Below are 17635 nucleotides of genomic sequence, written 5' to 3' on the forward strand. Positions count from 1 at the left end.
ACCACTTACAATGAAAGAGATTGAGATTAAATTTGAAAGTCAGATATAATATTATTTGTTATGTCAGATTTTTAAGTAAGAATGACTTCCAACTTGAAGTACGGTCCTGTTATCTCTGGAAGGTGAACTTCCTGTGGGACTGGCCACGTGCTAATGAATTCCTGCAGACTTCCCATTTTTACCTGCAGGGCTCCAAGGGAAGGGAAACTTTTTTTCTGTATCCAGATAAAAATGAGCTTTCTCCCATGCAATATATTGAACAGCATGGGAGACATTTAGGCAAAAAGGCTCTGCAAACACATAACCCCATAAGAATTCTTCCTCGTAGTGGATCCCAAAGAAATGGCTATTTTACAGTCTTAGCGGTGTGTGCAGGAAGCACCAGGGCTTGCCACGGCTGTCGTACTGCTCACGGAAGTCCTGCGAGCCCCCTTGGCTATGATCCCTGAGTGCTAATACTGCCGACACTGTCATCCTCTCAAGATTCGCTCAGCCTTTAGCGCTCTAGAGAAACAAATGACTCAGAACTCTTCCCTCCGCTAACTATAACCTTTCAGCTTTCTCTCCTCGTTACCATCAAAACAAAAAAAGAACAAAAACTTAGCAGGTTTCTTTTCTCAGGTACCAGGTCGGAAATCCCGGGTTAGCACTTGATTTTAGTCATTTGTTACCTTTGCTGTTGACGATGCCATTCACAATAGTCCTTTTTACAGGGTGCTTTATCAACAAGGCCAAGGACTCATCATTTTACAAACTTCAATTGTCTCAAGTGTTAAATCTGCTATTCACATAAATGTAAGTGCCAGAGAAATGGTATTTCAGTCTCCATAAAGGAAGACATTTATGGGTTTGATGGGATTTCTCTCACCTTCCAAGCTGCCTACTTGAGATCTGTGGTTTACTGAAGATTTATTACCCTACAATGGAGGCATCAGGTGTCACTCTTTAGGTGGCAAGACCTGAGCCCCCTGAAGTTAATACACAAAGCCATTCTCAGGCTATTTAATCTCCATCAAGCGCTGAAATCCTCCATCTCATCCTGCTCTCTCGCCAGGCGCCTTTTGTCACCAGCCCTGCCAATCGGCACATACTGCACGCGCTCACAATAACTGCTTAATGGCAGTAGGTTTTCGTGTCACATACAAAATGTTAGCGCTGACAAATCTTGATGCCAAATGCTGCGATGGAAATTTCTTAGTAAGAAGGTCCTTAGTCATTAATGTGCACTCAGTACCGTGCCACCCTGGGGAGGCTTGCCCCTGACTGTGAACAGCAGTGTCTGGCTGTCTTGGGCTTACACATCTCTTGCTTACATGTTCTAGGCAGAAGGAAAAAGGCAAGCTCTGAGGCTAACCAGAAAGCACACCTGGTGGTCTGCCTTGACCCTCAAGTCTTGAGATTTGCATCTGGCCTGCAGGATCACTTTTTTTTTAAAAAAATGTATTTAGTGCAGGGTCTACAGGTTCTCATTATGTAAATCAGACTCATAGTGATCTTCCTGTTTTCAGCCTCCCAAGCGCTGGGATTACAGGGGCGCACCACCATGCCCAGTCTTAACTGCCATCGCAGCATGCCCTGGGAGCAGGCCAGCACAGCACGCTGGGGACCGAACCCTGGCCACTGTGCTCTGTCTAAGCAGGTGCTTTAGTCCGCTGAGCTACCCAGGATCAGTTCTGAGGTAGAGGAGCTTCTGCTCTGGTCTGTTTTTCTGGTGCATACCATGACAATAAAATACAAGTCCTTTGGTGTGGCATGCAGGACAATGGATTCAGTTACAAATCCATCAGATAATATGAAAAATATGAGCAGACACTAATTGGCTTTAATTTTCACTACTGGAAAGGAAGAACTCTGATCAGATGAATAGAAGTAGATCAAATGCCAGTGTTGGAAGCAAAACCACACTCGGAGCTCTTTGGGAAGACTGCGTGGTGGGGGGAGGGGGAGGGTCATCCAAAGATGTTACTTCCTGAAAGGTCCTACGTGCCTTTCATATTGCCATTACCTTTTCCTTGTCTACGAAATCAAGACTTATTTTAGAGTGGCAAGAAGGAGGATCTTATTTCATCTTTTAAAAGGTGTACTTAGTTGGGGAACTTTCGATTTTTTTCTCCTGACAGGATACAGCTAACCTGGTGGGCTGACTGGGATGTGTCTTTCCCCCCATTCATCTGAAAAACCCTAAGCTCCAAGGTGACGGCTTTAAAGGAGGGGCCTATCGGAGATGATCCGGTAACAAGGGTAGGGCCCTCTGCAATAGAGGGCGTCGGTTCTCGCCTAGAAGAGGTCCATGGCAGTGCTATCATTCCTTTTTACCTCATAAGGACGCACTGAAAAGGTAATATCAAAACACCACGTAGCCCCAAGTGGACACTGAACCCGGTAGTTCTTGATTTGAGTCTTTTCAGTCTGCAGAATTGAGAAATATTTTTTTTTTCAGTTTTATGTATGTGGTACAGGGTTTTACTATGCAGCTCAGACTCACAGTGATCTTCCTGTTTTCAGCCTCCCTGGTGCAGGGATTACAGGCCTGTGCCACCACAGCTGGACTTGGTCACTGGCTCAGTGCACCCAGGGGTGGGACTGGTGTGGCATGCAGGACAAGGGATCAAACCCTGGTTCCTGTGCTTGCCAAAGCAGGTGCTTAGTCTGCTGAGCTATCTTGCCAGCCCTCCTCTAAAGTTTTGAATGTGTAGAAGAGTGGGATCCAGAGGGATCATTAAACAATCTTTCAATTTTCTTTTTTAGTTTAGAACAGGGAAGAACCTAGGAAGATGGGAAGATCCTGGGAAAGTTTTTGGTACCAGCAATCAAACTCAGAACCTTGTGCTTACCAGGCAGGTGCTAGATTATTGAACTATATCCCTGGCTCAAGTTTTATTTTTTTTAAGATTTAAAAAACATTTTGGTTTTTAAAAAAATTAAAAAAAATTTTTTTTATTTATGTGTGTGTGTGTGTGTATGTGTGTGTGTGGCCAGCTCAGCCCACCAGGGGGCGGGGCCGGCTGACATGTGGTGCTGGGGGATTGAACTGCGGTCCCTTGTGCTTTGCTAAGCTTGTTCTAAGTAGGTGCTTTAGACCACTGAGCCATCTCACCAGCCCCTTGTTGTTTTTTTAATCATATCTTATTGAGCCAACCACTCAGTCTGTAGTACTTTGAATAGGTACCCAATTAATATGTGTTGTGTGAATTGTATTTGATTTCGCACATAGCTACATTCTTAGTAGTGAGAATTATCTGTTGCTAGGGTGGGCTTACTGAGGGATGTGTGGATTATTAGGAAGTCATCTTTCAAAAAAAAAAAAAAACAAACAAACAAAAAACCCTTTCAGCCCAACGTGCTGGTGCATACCTATAATTCCAGTTACTCAGGAGGTTGAGGTAGGAGGGCCACAAATTCAACCCAGTCTAGGTAACTCAATGAGACTGTCTCAAAATAAAAATAAAAAGGGCTGGGATATAGCTCTGTGGCAGAGAGTTTGCCTAGCAAGTGTGAAGCTCTGGGCTTGATCTCAGTATGGAGAAAGAAAAGAAAAAGAAATTTCAGATGAGGGCTATTTTAACTTGGAGACACACTAGTGACCTTTTAACGTTGCTTTAACCACTCAGTGACTATTAGCACAACTCTTGGGTGGCAGCACCCTGGTAAGGGATGCCGAGGAAAGCACAGTCCTAACTATAAAGAGCTTTTGGCATTATAGGGCAGCAGGGAAAGACAAATGGCAAATATGACTGGTCCTGAGTCGGGGGATAGGCTGAGAGATCTTCCCAAAGGAGGTGGCGCCTGAGAAGGGACAAAAATGAAGGCATCCCTCCCTTCTCCTGAGACTGAGTTTTTTTTTTTTTTTTTTTTTTTTCCAATATACAATTTTATTGTTTTTTTAAAATGTGGTACAGGGTCTCACTATGCAGTTTGGGGACTCGTAGTGATCTTTCTGCCTCAACCTCCCCAGTGCTGGGATTACAGGTCTGTACCACCAGCCCTGGTTTTGGTGGCTGGTTCGCCACAGGGCTGGCATGGCATGCTGTACTGGGGAATCAAACCCAGGTCCTTGTGCTTGCCAGGCTGGCACTTAGACCACCACGCTATCTCCCAGACTGAGGAGACAGGGAAACACACAGAATTACCCTATCTATAGTTAGTCACAAATCTCTGTTCCTGTCTCTTCTTCTCTTTTTCCTTTCCTCTGTTTGCGCTTTCTGCATGCCTTCTTTCTGTGAGAGATTTTAACTCTGCATGATTAAAATGTGATATGAAGATGTTCTTCTAGGAAATAGGTAAGGATGGCAAGGCTGAGCAGTCTCCTCATAGGACAGTGAGTGACTATTTTCAGACATCAGAATAAGCCCTTAAGTGCCAAGAACTCAGTAACAAACATTACTTATATTTAGCAGTGTCAGTTGAAGCACACTTAACAAGCAGTCTAGAAGTGACCTTTAGCCGTTGTGCTCTTTGGTGCCATTTGTCCTCGGGATCGGTGGCAGCATTTTCAATCTCGTTGGCATCCTGAACAGATGTCTTGCCAGTTACTCTGATGGGGTAGGAGATCTAAGAGGGCAAAACATATTCCATGTTAACTGGTTTCATTTCAGTCCTAGCATCATGTGGTGCCAGTCTGTGAGGGCCTGCGGAGTTAGGTTTTATTTTCATTTAATGTTAAGAATTCATCGCTTCAGTCCTCAGGGACCTGGATTGTTCCCAAGGAAAATGAGGATAAACAATATTGCCTCTTGGAGGTATGGTGGGACACTGCTGCTCTGAGGTTGTGGGTATCCAATCTTTTTGCTTACCTGAGCCAAACGTAGTTGGGCTGCGTAGAAGACATAAAGTTAATGTACATAAGTAGCAAAACTTTGTATTTTAACTTATTAAAATGTTTTATGAAATAACATAATAAGCCCAAGTTTAATAATAAGGAAACTTACATGCCTGCTTAATAAAAATACATGCCTGTCTTCGCAGGCACACACACTCATGTAGGTACGTTGAAATACTCCTACAGGCAATCACTACCTTATACTCACAAGTCCCCAAGTACACGTGACATCTGACACACTATACCATCTCGGCCGCAGTGACTGTGTGGCAGGCACAGCAGGTGGCTAGTCCTGCACTGTGACCTCCCCACACCGCGTTCCACGGTCACTCACTCAGCATCGGCTCAAGCTCCACACAATCAAGTCACGCAAAACTATTGCTGAACCAATCACAGTCTTGGGGGGCCACACTGCTAGCTCTGCAGGGCTTCCAGGTGGACGTGTCTACTTTACAGACTCCATACACACTCAGGGGACATCGATTTTAAGTTATATTGCCTGCTGGTAGATACTGCAGGCAACATTTCATAATGTCTATAGAATTACGATGAAATAACACTCTACAGATGCTCCTTGAATTATGCTGTCTTGAAAAATCCATCTTAAAAACTTGAGATATTTTTAGGTAAATGGATACCCATGGACACGGTACTTTCAAGTGAAATAAACTGGGCAAAAAGGTCTAAATATTGCATTGTTTCTCTTGTATAAGAAACGAAATGTAAATAAGGACCAAAGTGGATGACAGATTTTGGGAAGTAGGAAGAAAATGTTTAAATGGGAAACAGAACAAGGGAGAAGAGAGGGAGTAGGAAAGGAAGGAAAAAAAAACAACCCAGAATAGAAGGGGAAAAATGAAAACAAAGCTTTTGTAAATAAGGAGAGAAAGAAGGGTTGGCGGGGGAAAATAATAATCAAGATATATTATGAACAGGTACAAATTCTCTGTGATGAATATGATCATTATGTATATAAAATATACCAATAAAATTAATGTTTAAAAAACCCATCTTAAGTTGAAAGTGCACATAACATTTCCTGAACATCAGAGCCTCGCTGAGCATACCTTAAATGTGCTCAGAATACTGACATTAGCCTACAGTTAGGCAAGGTCACCTAACAAAGCCTATCTTATAATAAAGAGTTGAAGAGCTGATGTTTGGAAGCACGGACGGTCACACTTCTGCATCACTGTTAGCTGTACCCAGGACGTCGGTGCCGCACGGAAGCAGCGATGTACGCACACGTGATGCTCCTGGAACAAGTTGTCCCACGCCTTGGCGCGCAGCCCACGACAGGCGTCAGTCCTTGCAACCACCTGACCGCACTTGTGCTATCACTGTCCCCTCCTTGCAAATTAAACAAAACAAAAACAAAACTAAGGTGCAAAGAAGTTAAGAAACTTGTGCAGGACCAACAGCAAGGAGAAGAGCCAAGCGGTCTACTCCAGAGCCTCCATGTTGAATATTTTGCTAATCTACCTCACTTACTGGAATATCCTAAACCTGCAGGACCTTAGTTTTTTTTGGGGGGGAAGACTTCGTAGTTTTGGCACTCAGTGAATCAGAATGATATAAATCAGTGAGTCTGAACTTTACATACTAGGAAAACTTTAGGAAGCTTTTAAAATATACTAGTTGTTTAATCCCAGCCTGGGCCCATTAATACACTGGGAGTGGCCTTTTAAATTTTAAAATATTAGTTTTTTTTTTAAAGCTCCCCATATATTTTATTGTAAAGTGTGTATGGGGATGTTCTCCAGGGGGTCCACCCCGCAAGGTGGCTTTTAGGACCACTGCTGAAGGCAGGCAGGAGCAGTAAATGGTCATTCCTTGCTGTCTTAAATCAAGAAGTTAGTCTCTGGCCTACATTTAATTCTAGCCACCAGGATTCTCTGCTAGAGCTAACCGACAGAGTTTTGATGTTGGAAGGATCCTGGATGTGCACACCGGCCGCTGCCAGGCCTGGGCCTGCTTCCCTAGGATCAGAACGCGCGTGTATACCTTCCATGGCTCGAGGACGAGAAAATAATCCCTGCTTCATGCATGCTGCTCAGTCACTTAGCTCTTGGGTACCGGAAAGCTCTTCCTATCCGAATGGAAATGCACCCGGCCACGTTTTCTGTCCTTCCCTCTCTGGAGTAACACATAGTAGGTTCATCCTTTTCCAGACAACAGCCCCACTGGCAGCACCGGCATCAGGTGTCCCTCTTGTGCCTTCGCCTGCACAGAGGACCTGTGTTGGAACTTTCCTGCCATTCCTGTGATACAGTGCTATGCCTGGGCCCTGGGGCTGCTCTCTGACTCCTCCTCGCCTGCTAAATCTCTTTCTGAATGGATGGAGCTGATTTTTAAATTTAGTTGCAGGACTTTGTACTTGTTTTGTGCAATTTCCTCTATAGGACTCTACAGTGTGAGAAGTGGCCAGGTACAAGTCTGGAACAAACATGGGACTGGAACCGGTCGGGCCTGTGTTCAAATTTTCCCTCTGCTACTTACCTTTTCAATGTCACCTCGCGTTTAATTCAGAAAGAAGTAAAAGCTGCGTTAGTGATAGGTAAAATATTTGCCAATGATGACAAACTCATTCTTCATCACTCAGTGTGGCTTCCACGGCACAGAAGGACAATACCATGTGTCTCCTATTCAAAGTGTGCCTTTGCTGGTCCCTATCTCTGTCCCTTCATAACCATCTATAACTGCTTTAAGTTACTGTCACAATTGCTGTATACATGCACACTGTAGACAGACAAGTGCATGGTGTGGAAGTGGAAGTATCTAAACAATGACCTGCAATTTATGTGGGCAAATGAAAGTGTTCTAAGTTGAATTCTGTTAGGGGCCGGGGAGATGGCTCAGTGGAATAAGCATTTCTCTGGTAAGCCCAAGGGCCTGAGTTCAATTCCCGATTCTGGAAAAAAAACACTAACCTAATCTGTTAAAGTACTATTTACTTATGGACTTCGATTCCAAGTGGAGGTAACCTCCATGTTTGGATGGATTAGCCTTCTCTGCCAATGCAAAGCTTTACCACAGGAGACATGGAAGTTTTACAGGGCACTGCTCAAGGCCAAGAACAATTCTCAATCTTGGTCCCTGTCATGGTGCTGGCTCCAGAGACACCTGGAGATTATGAATTATTAGGTTTGACCACGTTTGCCAGTGTTATCACAAAGGCTTCAGTTCCTTTTTCCCTTGGCTGTAGATGCCCTGACTTTTATGCTTAAGAAGTAAAGGGCACTTGGTTTAGCTAATCCTGTTTATCACTAGTAATATTGATTTTTCCACTGACAATGAAGGGATGTTTATACAGTTCTGATGAAAAGTTTACCAGTGCAGAATGCACTGTCTGCTGCTTCCTCTCCCAGCAAATGGAGGCTGTATGGTATCTCGCCCACGGGCTGCGTGGCTGGGGCTCGTGGCTGGATCACCCGGTGAGGCCTGCGCCGAGCAAAGCGCGCTTCTACATTATCTCTTTGAAAGTGGAATGGGACACAACCTCTGCTGGCTATTTTTTTTTTTTTTTTTGGTGAACCATTCTATTAATACCAATCAAATCGAGAAAATGATCAAATGAAATTGCATTTTGAGCATCATAAGCTGTGTAATGTCTATTCTGTTAAATTGGGGCCTATAATTGCTTCTCTACTGAAAAGATACAACAAAGACAGCAATCACGGCATGTCATTATCTCAGAGTAGAAAACCGGCCTTTGCAGGGAGGACTTCAAAGGCTTGTGGTTCTCGAATTGCATTTGGCTGCTATTGTTGAAGCACGGGCAGTCTTGATTAGGTGTTTACACTGAGGCAAGGCGCAGAGCAGAGAGTCTGAGTGCCTGGGTCTAGAGCCATTAAAAAATTGTACATTATGTTCCTTGCTTTGAAGTGAGGGTTTGTAGGTAGGAAAGCAACTCAGATTGAGTACAGCTGAGCTAGACTGAGCTGCAACTTCTCTCTCAAAGAAACTCATCAGGTTCTTACAGAATCAGGCAGCACTGCAGAAAGCAAGGCCGACGTTTACTCAGTGCTGCCCGTGAGCTGGTGGAACTGCAGGGACACATACTGAAACGTGTCAGCAACCCCACCAAGTTCTACAGGTAGTGGAGGTTTTGCCCCATTTTTCTTCATATTTTGTTTTCCCTATCGACCTTGTGTTTTTATGTTGTGGGGAGCCCTATCTGAATGCATGAAGTCCTTTGTCACAATCATTCCTTGGTGGTATTGTACTGACAGCTAGCACATGTCCAAATTAAATAAGCCCAAGAGCCTTATTTTTTAACATAGTATTTGCTTCCTGCCAGTCCAGCACATGCATCAGTTAATCCCTTTCTTTGGGCAGGATTGCTGGATTCTGAGGGGCTGTCCTTACTCATTTTGCTGATGAGTGATGTGCAGTATGGTTCCCCCCGCCCCATCCTGTTTCTGGCAGGTTTTCTATGCATCACCTTATGCCTGCAAACATCAGCATTGCTGTTGCCTCATTCATACAAGGCTAGCGAGACACTGAGGCACAGATGATCCACTGTCACTGTCAGCTGCCTCACGAATATTTAGAACACCTGTTTTAATCATTGAAGAATATTTAGAAAAAACATGCAGGAACTATTTTGGCTCTGTTGTTAGCTGTTTTCTCCATTGCTACAAAACATTTAAGAATGTATTTAGCAGGTGTGTGCTCAATAAAAATTTGATGAAACTGAAACCATCAAATATTTTTTACAATTTATTTTCTGAATAACATACTTGAGTTTCTAAATACCCTTCCCCAAATGAATCACCAGTCTACTTAAAAACACTCGCTACCTTTTCAATTGTCCTTAATCTTTAAGGCTTACAGGGGCGTTGGCTCTGGGTCCCCCATTTATGTTTACAGCCTCAGCCCGTTGCCCTTTTCCTCCTCTGGACCTTTCAGCTGTTCTACTGATGGGCCGCACATACTATTCTCACTGGGACTGTGCACCAGCCATTCCTTCCCCACAGCAGTGCTTTGATCCATCCGGTTCACAACCCCAGCCTTGGCTAAAATGCTCAAATGTAACTTCCTCCAGGAAGTCAGTCTCTGTCTGTCTCTCTCTCTCAGGCTGCAATAGATAGATGTGTCTGTGACTAAGGCCTTGTGCAAGGCACTTTCCCTTTTGAAACAAGTATCACCCAGCTACTTACATTTGACTTTCGTTCTGGCCTGCACGTTCCATGGAGGTGGGACAAAATGGGGGAATGACATGCAGGGCTTATGTGATCTACAGCTTGGGTGCAACTTACCCACATTCCCTGGGGCCTCTGAATGTGGCTGTTATTTAGTATTTGGATGGTCAATAGACATGAGTGAATACCAAGTCCAACCCCTGGTGCTTACTGAACTTCCCATTTCTATCAGAACATGTATACTCTATCCTTTGGAAACACATTCTACATTCATGAACTCAAACTATGAACTGAAAATATACGAGAAGGGCCGGCCAAATAGCTCAGTGGATTAAAGCACCTGCAAGCAGGCACAGGGGCCCGGGCCTGCCATGCAGGCCCTGCCCCTGGGGCACACTGAGATGGCAACTGAGACTGGGCGTGGTGGTGCACACCTGTAATCCCAGCTCTTGGGCGGCTGTAAACAGGTGGATCACTATGAGTCCGATCTAGTAGCGAGACCCTGAACACCCTGTAGACCCTTCCCTAAAATACAAAACAAAACAAGCTGGTGATTTTATCATTGCATATACCTTTGGTTATCAAACCATAAGAAGATGTCCTTGTTCTTCTAAAGAACAATTTAAGCATGGTCAGAATCAATTATATAAGTGCATATAGTGCCATTAAAAGAAAACCATACTTAGTTACTTGTCCCTTAGTGTTTGCTTACAGAACCTCAAGATGCAGATTGGCAGCATATACTTGTTTGATGATTTCAGCACAGGGGCTACTGTGGGTATTTTTCCCTAAGGAAATATCTGGGAACTTCTGGACACACTTATCAGAGTCATACTGGGAGACTGTCATTGATAAATATAGTATCCTGCAATGCACAACAGGACCTCCAATACAAAAGAAGCATCCTGCCTCAAACAGTGCTACTGTTGAGGTTGAAACTCTCTGATACAGGTATTTATTTACATGAGCCTAGTGATATTTTCCTCAAATAGTCAAATGTTATATAAGTGGTTGAAATTCTGGACAGTTGGCTAATTTTCAATGATTGTAACTGAAGATTGTGGATCTCATTCATAAGATTTGCAAACAAATTATACTTCAAAACTTTCAGTCATATAATACAAAGCATAGTAGCACATTCTGAGTACCATTAAATTTTCAATAAATAACTGTTAAAGAATCAAGTTAAAAGTTATAAATAAAAATTTTTTAAATCAAAAAATCAAAAAACAATTTGTCTCTACTGGACATGTACAGATTTTGTCATTATTCCCTAATATTACAGTATGGTAAGTACATACATAGAATTTACATTATATTAGATATGTAGCGATGATTTAAAGAATGTAGGAGGTTGCACGTAGTATCTTATGCAGATGCTATGACATTTTAGGTAAGGGACTTTATTGTCCTCAGGTTTTGGTATCCTCAGCATGTCCTGGAACCAATCCCCTAGGGATACCAGGAGCCAATCTTATATAAAGTATGACTAAAAATCCAGTGTGTATGTGGTGTGTCTCTCTCTCTCTGTGTATCAGTGAAAGACACAGTATCATTAACCCCTGGAAGCTCCCCCTCTCTGCTTATCCCGTCATTCTTGCCACTTTTTTTTTCTTGCCACTTTCTGAAGTGGTTCTGGAAATTCTCTTTCATTAGTGCCTTTCGTTGCTCTGGTACAGCTGCTCTGATGTCTTAAATCAATTTAAAACATTTACTGTGTTTCATCACTTGGACTTTCGGAAGAACGAGAAGTCACACAGTGCCAGATCTGGTATACTGGGTAGCTGCGGACACACCATGTTATTTTATTTTTTTGCAGTTCCGGGTTGAGCTCTGGCCCTTGCACGTGCCAGGCGGACGCTTATGCCACTGTTTTATATCCCCATCTCGGACGACATACTATCCATGTTTTTTTCTTTTGGTAAAAATGAGGGGTTTTATTTTTTTTTCTTCCTGGAATGCCTTCAGGGCACTTTTGGCCAGTGGGAGAGTTGTGAGGTTCGAACTCCAGGAACCTGAGGCTGACAGCTTTGTGGAAGCAGCCACTTAAAGGACTGAGCTAGGGCCAGGCCCCCTCTTTTGGTAAAAATGAAAAAGCTTTCCTCAAAACTAGGTGTGAGGAGCAGTGTATAGCCAGCATAATGCTTTATATGCCTACCTTTCCCCTCACTGGGTGGCCCTTGGCAGCAGCATTCCCGTGTTGGATCACAAAAGACACAAAAGAGGACCCCTAGAATTGCTTCAGAAAGTGGGAAGGACAATGGGATGAGTGTACGAGGCACGGGGGAGTACTCTGAGGGAGACGAATGACAACATATCTTTTTATAATATACTTTTAAAATTTAAGTATTTACTGTATTTTTCAATCACTCCTTGGAATCTGCTTATTTCACTAGATTTATGATTTATATTAAGTTCAGTTAATGAAATGTCAAAAAGATTAAGTGAAAACGAGGACTTTATCTTTCATTCTTTTTCCTCTGTTCACTGTGCCCAGGGTCCTTCAGCCTCTGAGCTTGTCACTTCTCCTCTCTTCTGGAACCTTCTTTCACAGACCTTTGCACGGCACGCTCTTTCGCTTCCTCCAGGCTCTTCTCAGAGGCCCACGGCTCACGAAGCACGTGAAACCATGGCATCCTCAACCCTGACTGCTTCTGGATCTGTTTTATTACTCTTTACTTCCCTCTAACACACGAACTTACTTCTTCTATTGTTCATCTTTTCCTAGTAAAGTTAGCCTCCCAAAGGCAGGGATTTTTGGCTCGACTTGTTTTGTTTTTAGTAATGTATCCCAACCATCTCCCGACAATGCTTGATACATTGTAAGGTCTTAATAAATAGAGGTTGGATGAATGAAGTAATTGGCCATTTCAAGAATGCAGAAGAGATTTGTAGGAGTAGCTCACTGTAACCCACAGCAAGGTTAATTATTCAGAAAGCTGAACTCTCCAGTACAAGCTAAGAAAAGGTATGCATGACTTTTGAATGGTCAAGGTAGAGATTTAAAGAAAAACCAAAACCTCATGCATTGTACTAGATTGGCCCCTTATTACAATTCTTCAGTGACTTGTGTATCAATTAGAAGCAAGGGCCGACTCTTCAGCACGGATACATTCTGAGCACGTATCAGAATCCCATTCAAAGCTTGTTAGAAACATCTTTAGGGCTTCACCCATGCATCCCTGATTCAGGGCATCTGAGATGGGTCAAGGGTTTCTAATACATTCCCAGGTGGTGATGGTGCTACTGCTGCAGCCGCTGCTGCAGGGGACTGTGACAGCATCTGCTCTAAAATGACCAACAGTGCTACTCTTATAAAAAGGCACCTCTCACCTTCTCTCCCTGAAATACCCAATCCCCATCCAAACATCCCAGCCACACAGAACTATGGCAGCTGCACCTTCCTCCTTAAGCAAGTCTTGGGATTACGTGTGTTCTCTAGTTCTTGGAGACGTCCCACCTCTGTCCACTGAGAATGTGTGTGGCTGGCAGACACTCTTGGACATCCAGGACCTTCTGCCACTTTGATGTGAGCTGAGTGCCTACCTAGAGTCTTTCACATTTATTTCCAGACCTGTCTAGTTCCTAATTGTACTTGTGAAACTAAAGAAATGTATTTAAAGATTAGATGATCCGGAGCAATCTGATGTGAACACAAAAGTGTGATTTTCATGAAAACTAGGTTAAATAATCTCAAATGACCCAATACGAACAATTGGTAAAATAACATGTGGGAACAAAAACAAAAATAAAAACAACCAAGTGAACAAAGCTAAATTAAAAGATTAGTGGAAATGTTTATTTAAAAAAAGCCAGAGGACATAATATTTTTAGATTCTTTCTTTCTTTTCCTTTTTTTTTTTTTTGGCAGAACCGGGGATTGAACTCAGGCCCTTGCACTTGCCAGGGAAGCACTTATTCCACTGAGCTATCTCCTCGGCCCTAGATTATTGCTAATGGCTTCTTAAATTTGTATGTAAAAAAATCAAAACTGGAAATCATAGATGGTCTTTAACTGATGCAAGATATACAATCTGAAACTCCAATCAACAGCACTGGCGCTGGTGGAAAGGGCCCTGCAGCAAAAAACTGGCAAGTCAGTGGATATTTATACACTGTAAGTAAAAATCACATAGTTAAGGTATGTGGCAACCACTTCCTCTACCTGCTTCAGCCGGTGTACCTGATGTAGTTGGCCCTTCTGCCTAGAGGTAGTTTCTTGCTTTACTTGCAGAGCTCTACTTAGGCAGTCAGCCCTCTTCCAGCCCAGCCCCTGTGCTTGCTCTCTGCCTTCTGCGCCTCACCTGCCACCTCCCCTGTTAATTTTCCCTTCTTGCTGAAGCACCAATTCCAGCCAAGCACGGTGGTGTATGCCTGTAATCCCAGCACTCTATATGGCTGGGGTAGAAGAACAGCAAGTTGTGCCCGGCCTAGGCAACTTAGCAACTTTGTGAGAATCTTGCTCAAATTAAAAAAAGAAAAAAAAAGAAAAGAAAAATTAAATGACTGGGGACATAACTCAGTGAAAATGTTCTGAGTTTAATTCCCCGTACAATTCTTATATTCCCAGTACAAGCATTAAACAAACAGAAACAAATCAACTGACAAATAAAAAAATTCAGATCCACGATTGCCTGTTAGAAACCCTCTCTGATACCCCTGAACAGACTCACACACTTTTTCTTGGGGTTCACTTAGAGTCTTACATGTTGCTAGTACTCACAGGGGATCCCTTGTTCAAAATGTGTGGACCATATGTTTTAGATTTGGGAGGATTATGAATAGCTTCATATACATAATGAAATATCATTGAGACCAGAGTCTAACACAAAATTCATGCATGTTTTACATACCTTATACACATAGCCTGAAAGATAACTTTTTGTTCATTTGTTTAATGTTTTTGGCACTGGGTCTCACTATATGACTCAATGATCCTCCTGTTTTTAGCCTCTCCAGAGCTGGGATTACAGGCGTGCGCCACCACGCCTGACTCAGTGGCCGGCTCGGCATGCCCCAGGGGCAGGATGGGTGGGATCAAACCCTTGTTCCTGTGCTTGCCTAAGCAGGTGCTTAGTCCACTGAACTATCTCACCAGCTTGAAGACAATTTTGTGTGCTGTGTTTAGTATTCCTGCATTTTGACTGTGCCCTCTCACACGAGGTCAGGTGTGATATCCTACCAGTGCTCAAAAAGCACTGGGTCTTAGAGCACTCGAGACTTTGGGTTTTTGGATTAGGCATGCTCACCTTGTAGAGCAGTTTTCACTGGGTCCTGATTGTTTACGTGCCTGCTTCCCAGCAGACCATGTTCAAGAGTACATTTGTGTACTCTGTCATTTGTGCACTCTTGTCACAAGGAAAAGAATCAGCACATTGCCACAACCTCAAACTCCACTACAGAAAAATGCAATAGAATTACCAAGTATGCTAGGTACAGTTTTGGAAGCTTAAAAATGATTAATCCTTAAAAGTGATTAATTATGCTAAATTTCTGATTTCAAAAGGGCATGCTTTCATTACACAGGAAGTTTTCTTTTTATGGATCCCTCAGTAATGCAGAGCTAATAGAGTGTCACTCTGTAGATCATACAAATTGGTGGTTTGAGCAACTAAGTGCTGAACAGCACACACGAGAAAGCTGTCTTAAGAAATGCCTTGTATTGAAAAAGCCATAAAGTTGAATTGAAATTATGCTGTCGTAAGTAAGTGTTCTTATGGCAGCAGCAAAGGGCAGAACAGGACATCTACCAATCAATGAACGTCTACAGAGCGCCTACCCTGGAGAAGAGTATTTGTTACAAGTATAATGGGGGAGGAGGAATTGGAAAGCACTGCCACTTGGAAAGATTTTCATATTCTGTGTTTCTAGCCCAAAGGTAATTATAAAAAGATGTTCATGTTTAAATAAAGGTTAAAGCATAATCTTATTGACAAACTGCAGTTCCACTGCATTCAAAACAATGGCAAAGACAAAAGTAACAGTAAAATTATCCAGTAGGCAATTATGAATTCAAATCCTGCGACAATAAACATGTTTACAGGCAGAGCACAGTGGCTGGGGTTCGATCCCTGGTGTGCCGTGCCGGGCCCGCTCCCAGGGCGCGCTGAGATGACGACTGAGACTGGGTGTGGTGACGCAAGCCTGGAGTCCCAGTGTGTTGGGAGGCTGAAAACAGGAGAATCACTACAATCTGATCTGCGTAGGGAGATCCTGTAGACCCTGTAGACCCTGTCTTTCATAAAAAGTAAGATAAAATATAATACACATATTTATATAAGGCTATGTGATTACAAAAAAGCTTTCATATGCAGTATCTCAGTTGATCATCTCAGTAATCTTTTTTTTTTGAGACAGGGTCTGACTATGTGGCTTGGGCTGGCCTCCACCTTATGGCGATCCTCTTGGCTCAGCCTGCCAGGCGCTGGGACTACAGGTGTTTGCCACTATGCCTGGCCTCATCCCCGTAATTGTGAATCTGTGCCACAAAGCAAACATATGTAACCTCACTTTACATGAGGAAACACAGGACTCAGCATAATACTTTGGTGTGCCAAAGGTAATCAATGGCTCTAATAATAATGAGGTTCAACTCAGGTCTTTTTTTTTTTTTTTTTTTTTTTTTTTAATGGAACCAGGGATTGAACTCAGGCCCTTGCACTTATTCTACTGAGCTATCTCCCCGGCCAACTCAGGTCTTTTGACTTCTTATTCCAATGTTTAAATAAACAATACAAATTTATGTCAATTTTTTTTTCATTTTAAAAACAATAAGATTTTGGACCAAAGAAAAAAGTTTTTTTTTTTTTTTTGACAGAACCAGGAATTGAACTCAGGCTCTTGCACTTGCCAGGGAAGCACTTATTCTACTGAGCCATCTCCCTGGCCTGGCCCAGTTTTTCTTGTAAGTGCAATTTGTTAATTTTTTTTTTTTTGTTGTTGTTGTTGTTAATTTTTATTAAAAAGGAAAATAAATCTCAAACCCTAAAGAAAGTGAACTTTTTTTTTTTTGTGGAACCAGGGATTGAATTCAGGCCCTTCCGTTTGCCAGGCAAGCAGTTATTCTACTGAGCTATCTCCCTGGCCCAGAAAAAAGTTTTTAAAAGTTACAGTCCTTTCCCATCTCTGACAAAACTAAAGAAAAAAAGGGGATATAAATGAAGGACCATTTTGTTTTTGTATATACAAAATCAGATAGATATACAGCTACTTTCTCTTAATTCAATGAGAAGAAAGATTTGTACTAATCGTGTTTGGACAGGATATCATATCTGCATCTTGTACTATGAATAACCACTATGAAGACAACAATATGCAATGTATTAATTATTGAAACTGTCCTACTAATCGATTTTGAAACTGTCTCATTGCTATTTGTTTCTCAATAAAATTAATAAAAAAGAAAAAAAAACCAAACCAGTTATTAGGAAAAAAAAAAACAACTTACAGTCCTTTGGGGCCAACCAGATAGCTCAGCAGACTGAAGCAAATTTATGTCAATTTTTTTTTTTCATTTTAAAAACAATAAGATTTTTTTTTTCAAAGTTTTATTGACAAACAGATAGCAATGAGACAGTTTCAAATCAAATCGGAAGGACAGTTTCAACAAATAATACACTGCATATATTCTTCTTAGTGGTTAATTGCTGTACAAGATGCGGACTTGTGATCC

At 42.4% G+C, this 17635-nt stretch overlaps 1 protein-coding gene across 1 annotated transcript in view; it reads right to left on the reverse strand.

Annotated features, from left to right (window-relative positions):
- The window catches only part of Jhy (junctional cadherin complex regulator), a 69279-nt gene that overhangs the window by 21353 nt on the left and 30291 nt on the right, over positions 1-17635 (reverse strand). Inside the window, exon 4 of the mRNA XM_004636397.2 lies at positions 4438-4551. Within this exon, the coding sequence (XP_004636454.1) occupies positions 4438-4551 (114 nt within the window). The remainder of the gene's footprint in view (positions 1-4437; positions 4552-17635) is intronic.

This window comes from Octodon degus, unplaced genomic scaffold (assembly GCF_000260255.1).
Source record: "Octodon degus isolate 3935 unplaced genomic scaffold, OctDeg1.0 scaffold00080, whole genome shotgun sequence".
Taxonomy (NCBI): domain Eukaryota; kingdom Metazoa; phylum Chordata; class Mammalia; order Rodentia; family Octodontidae; genus Octodon; species Octodon degus.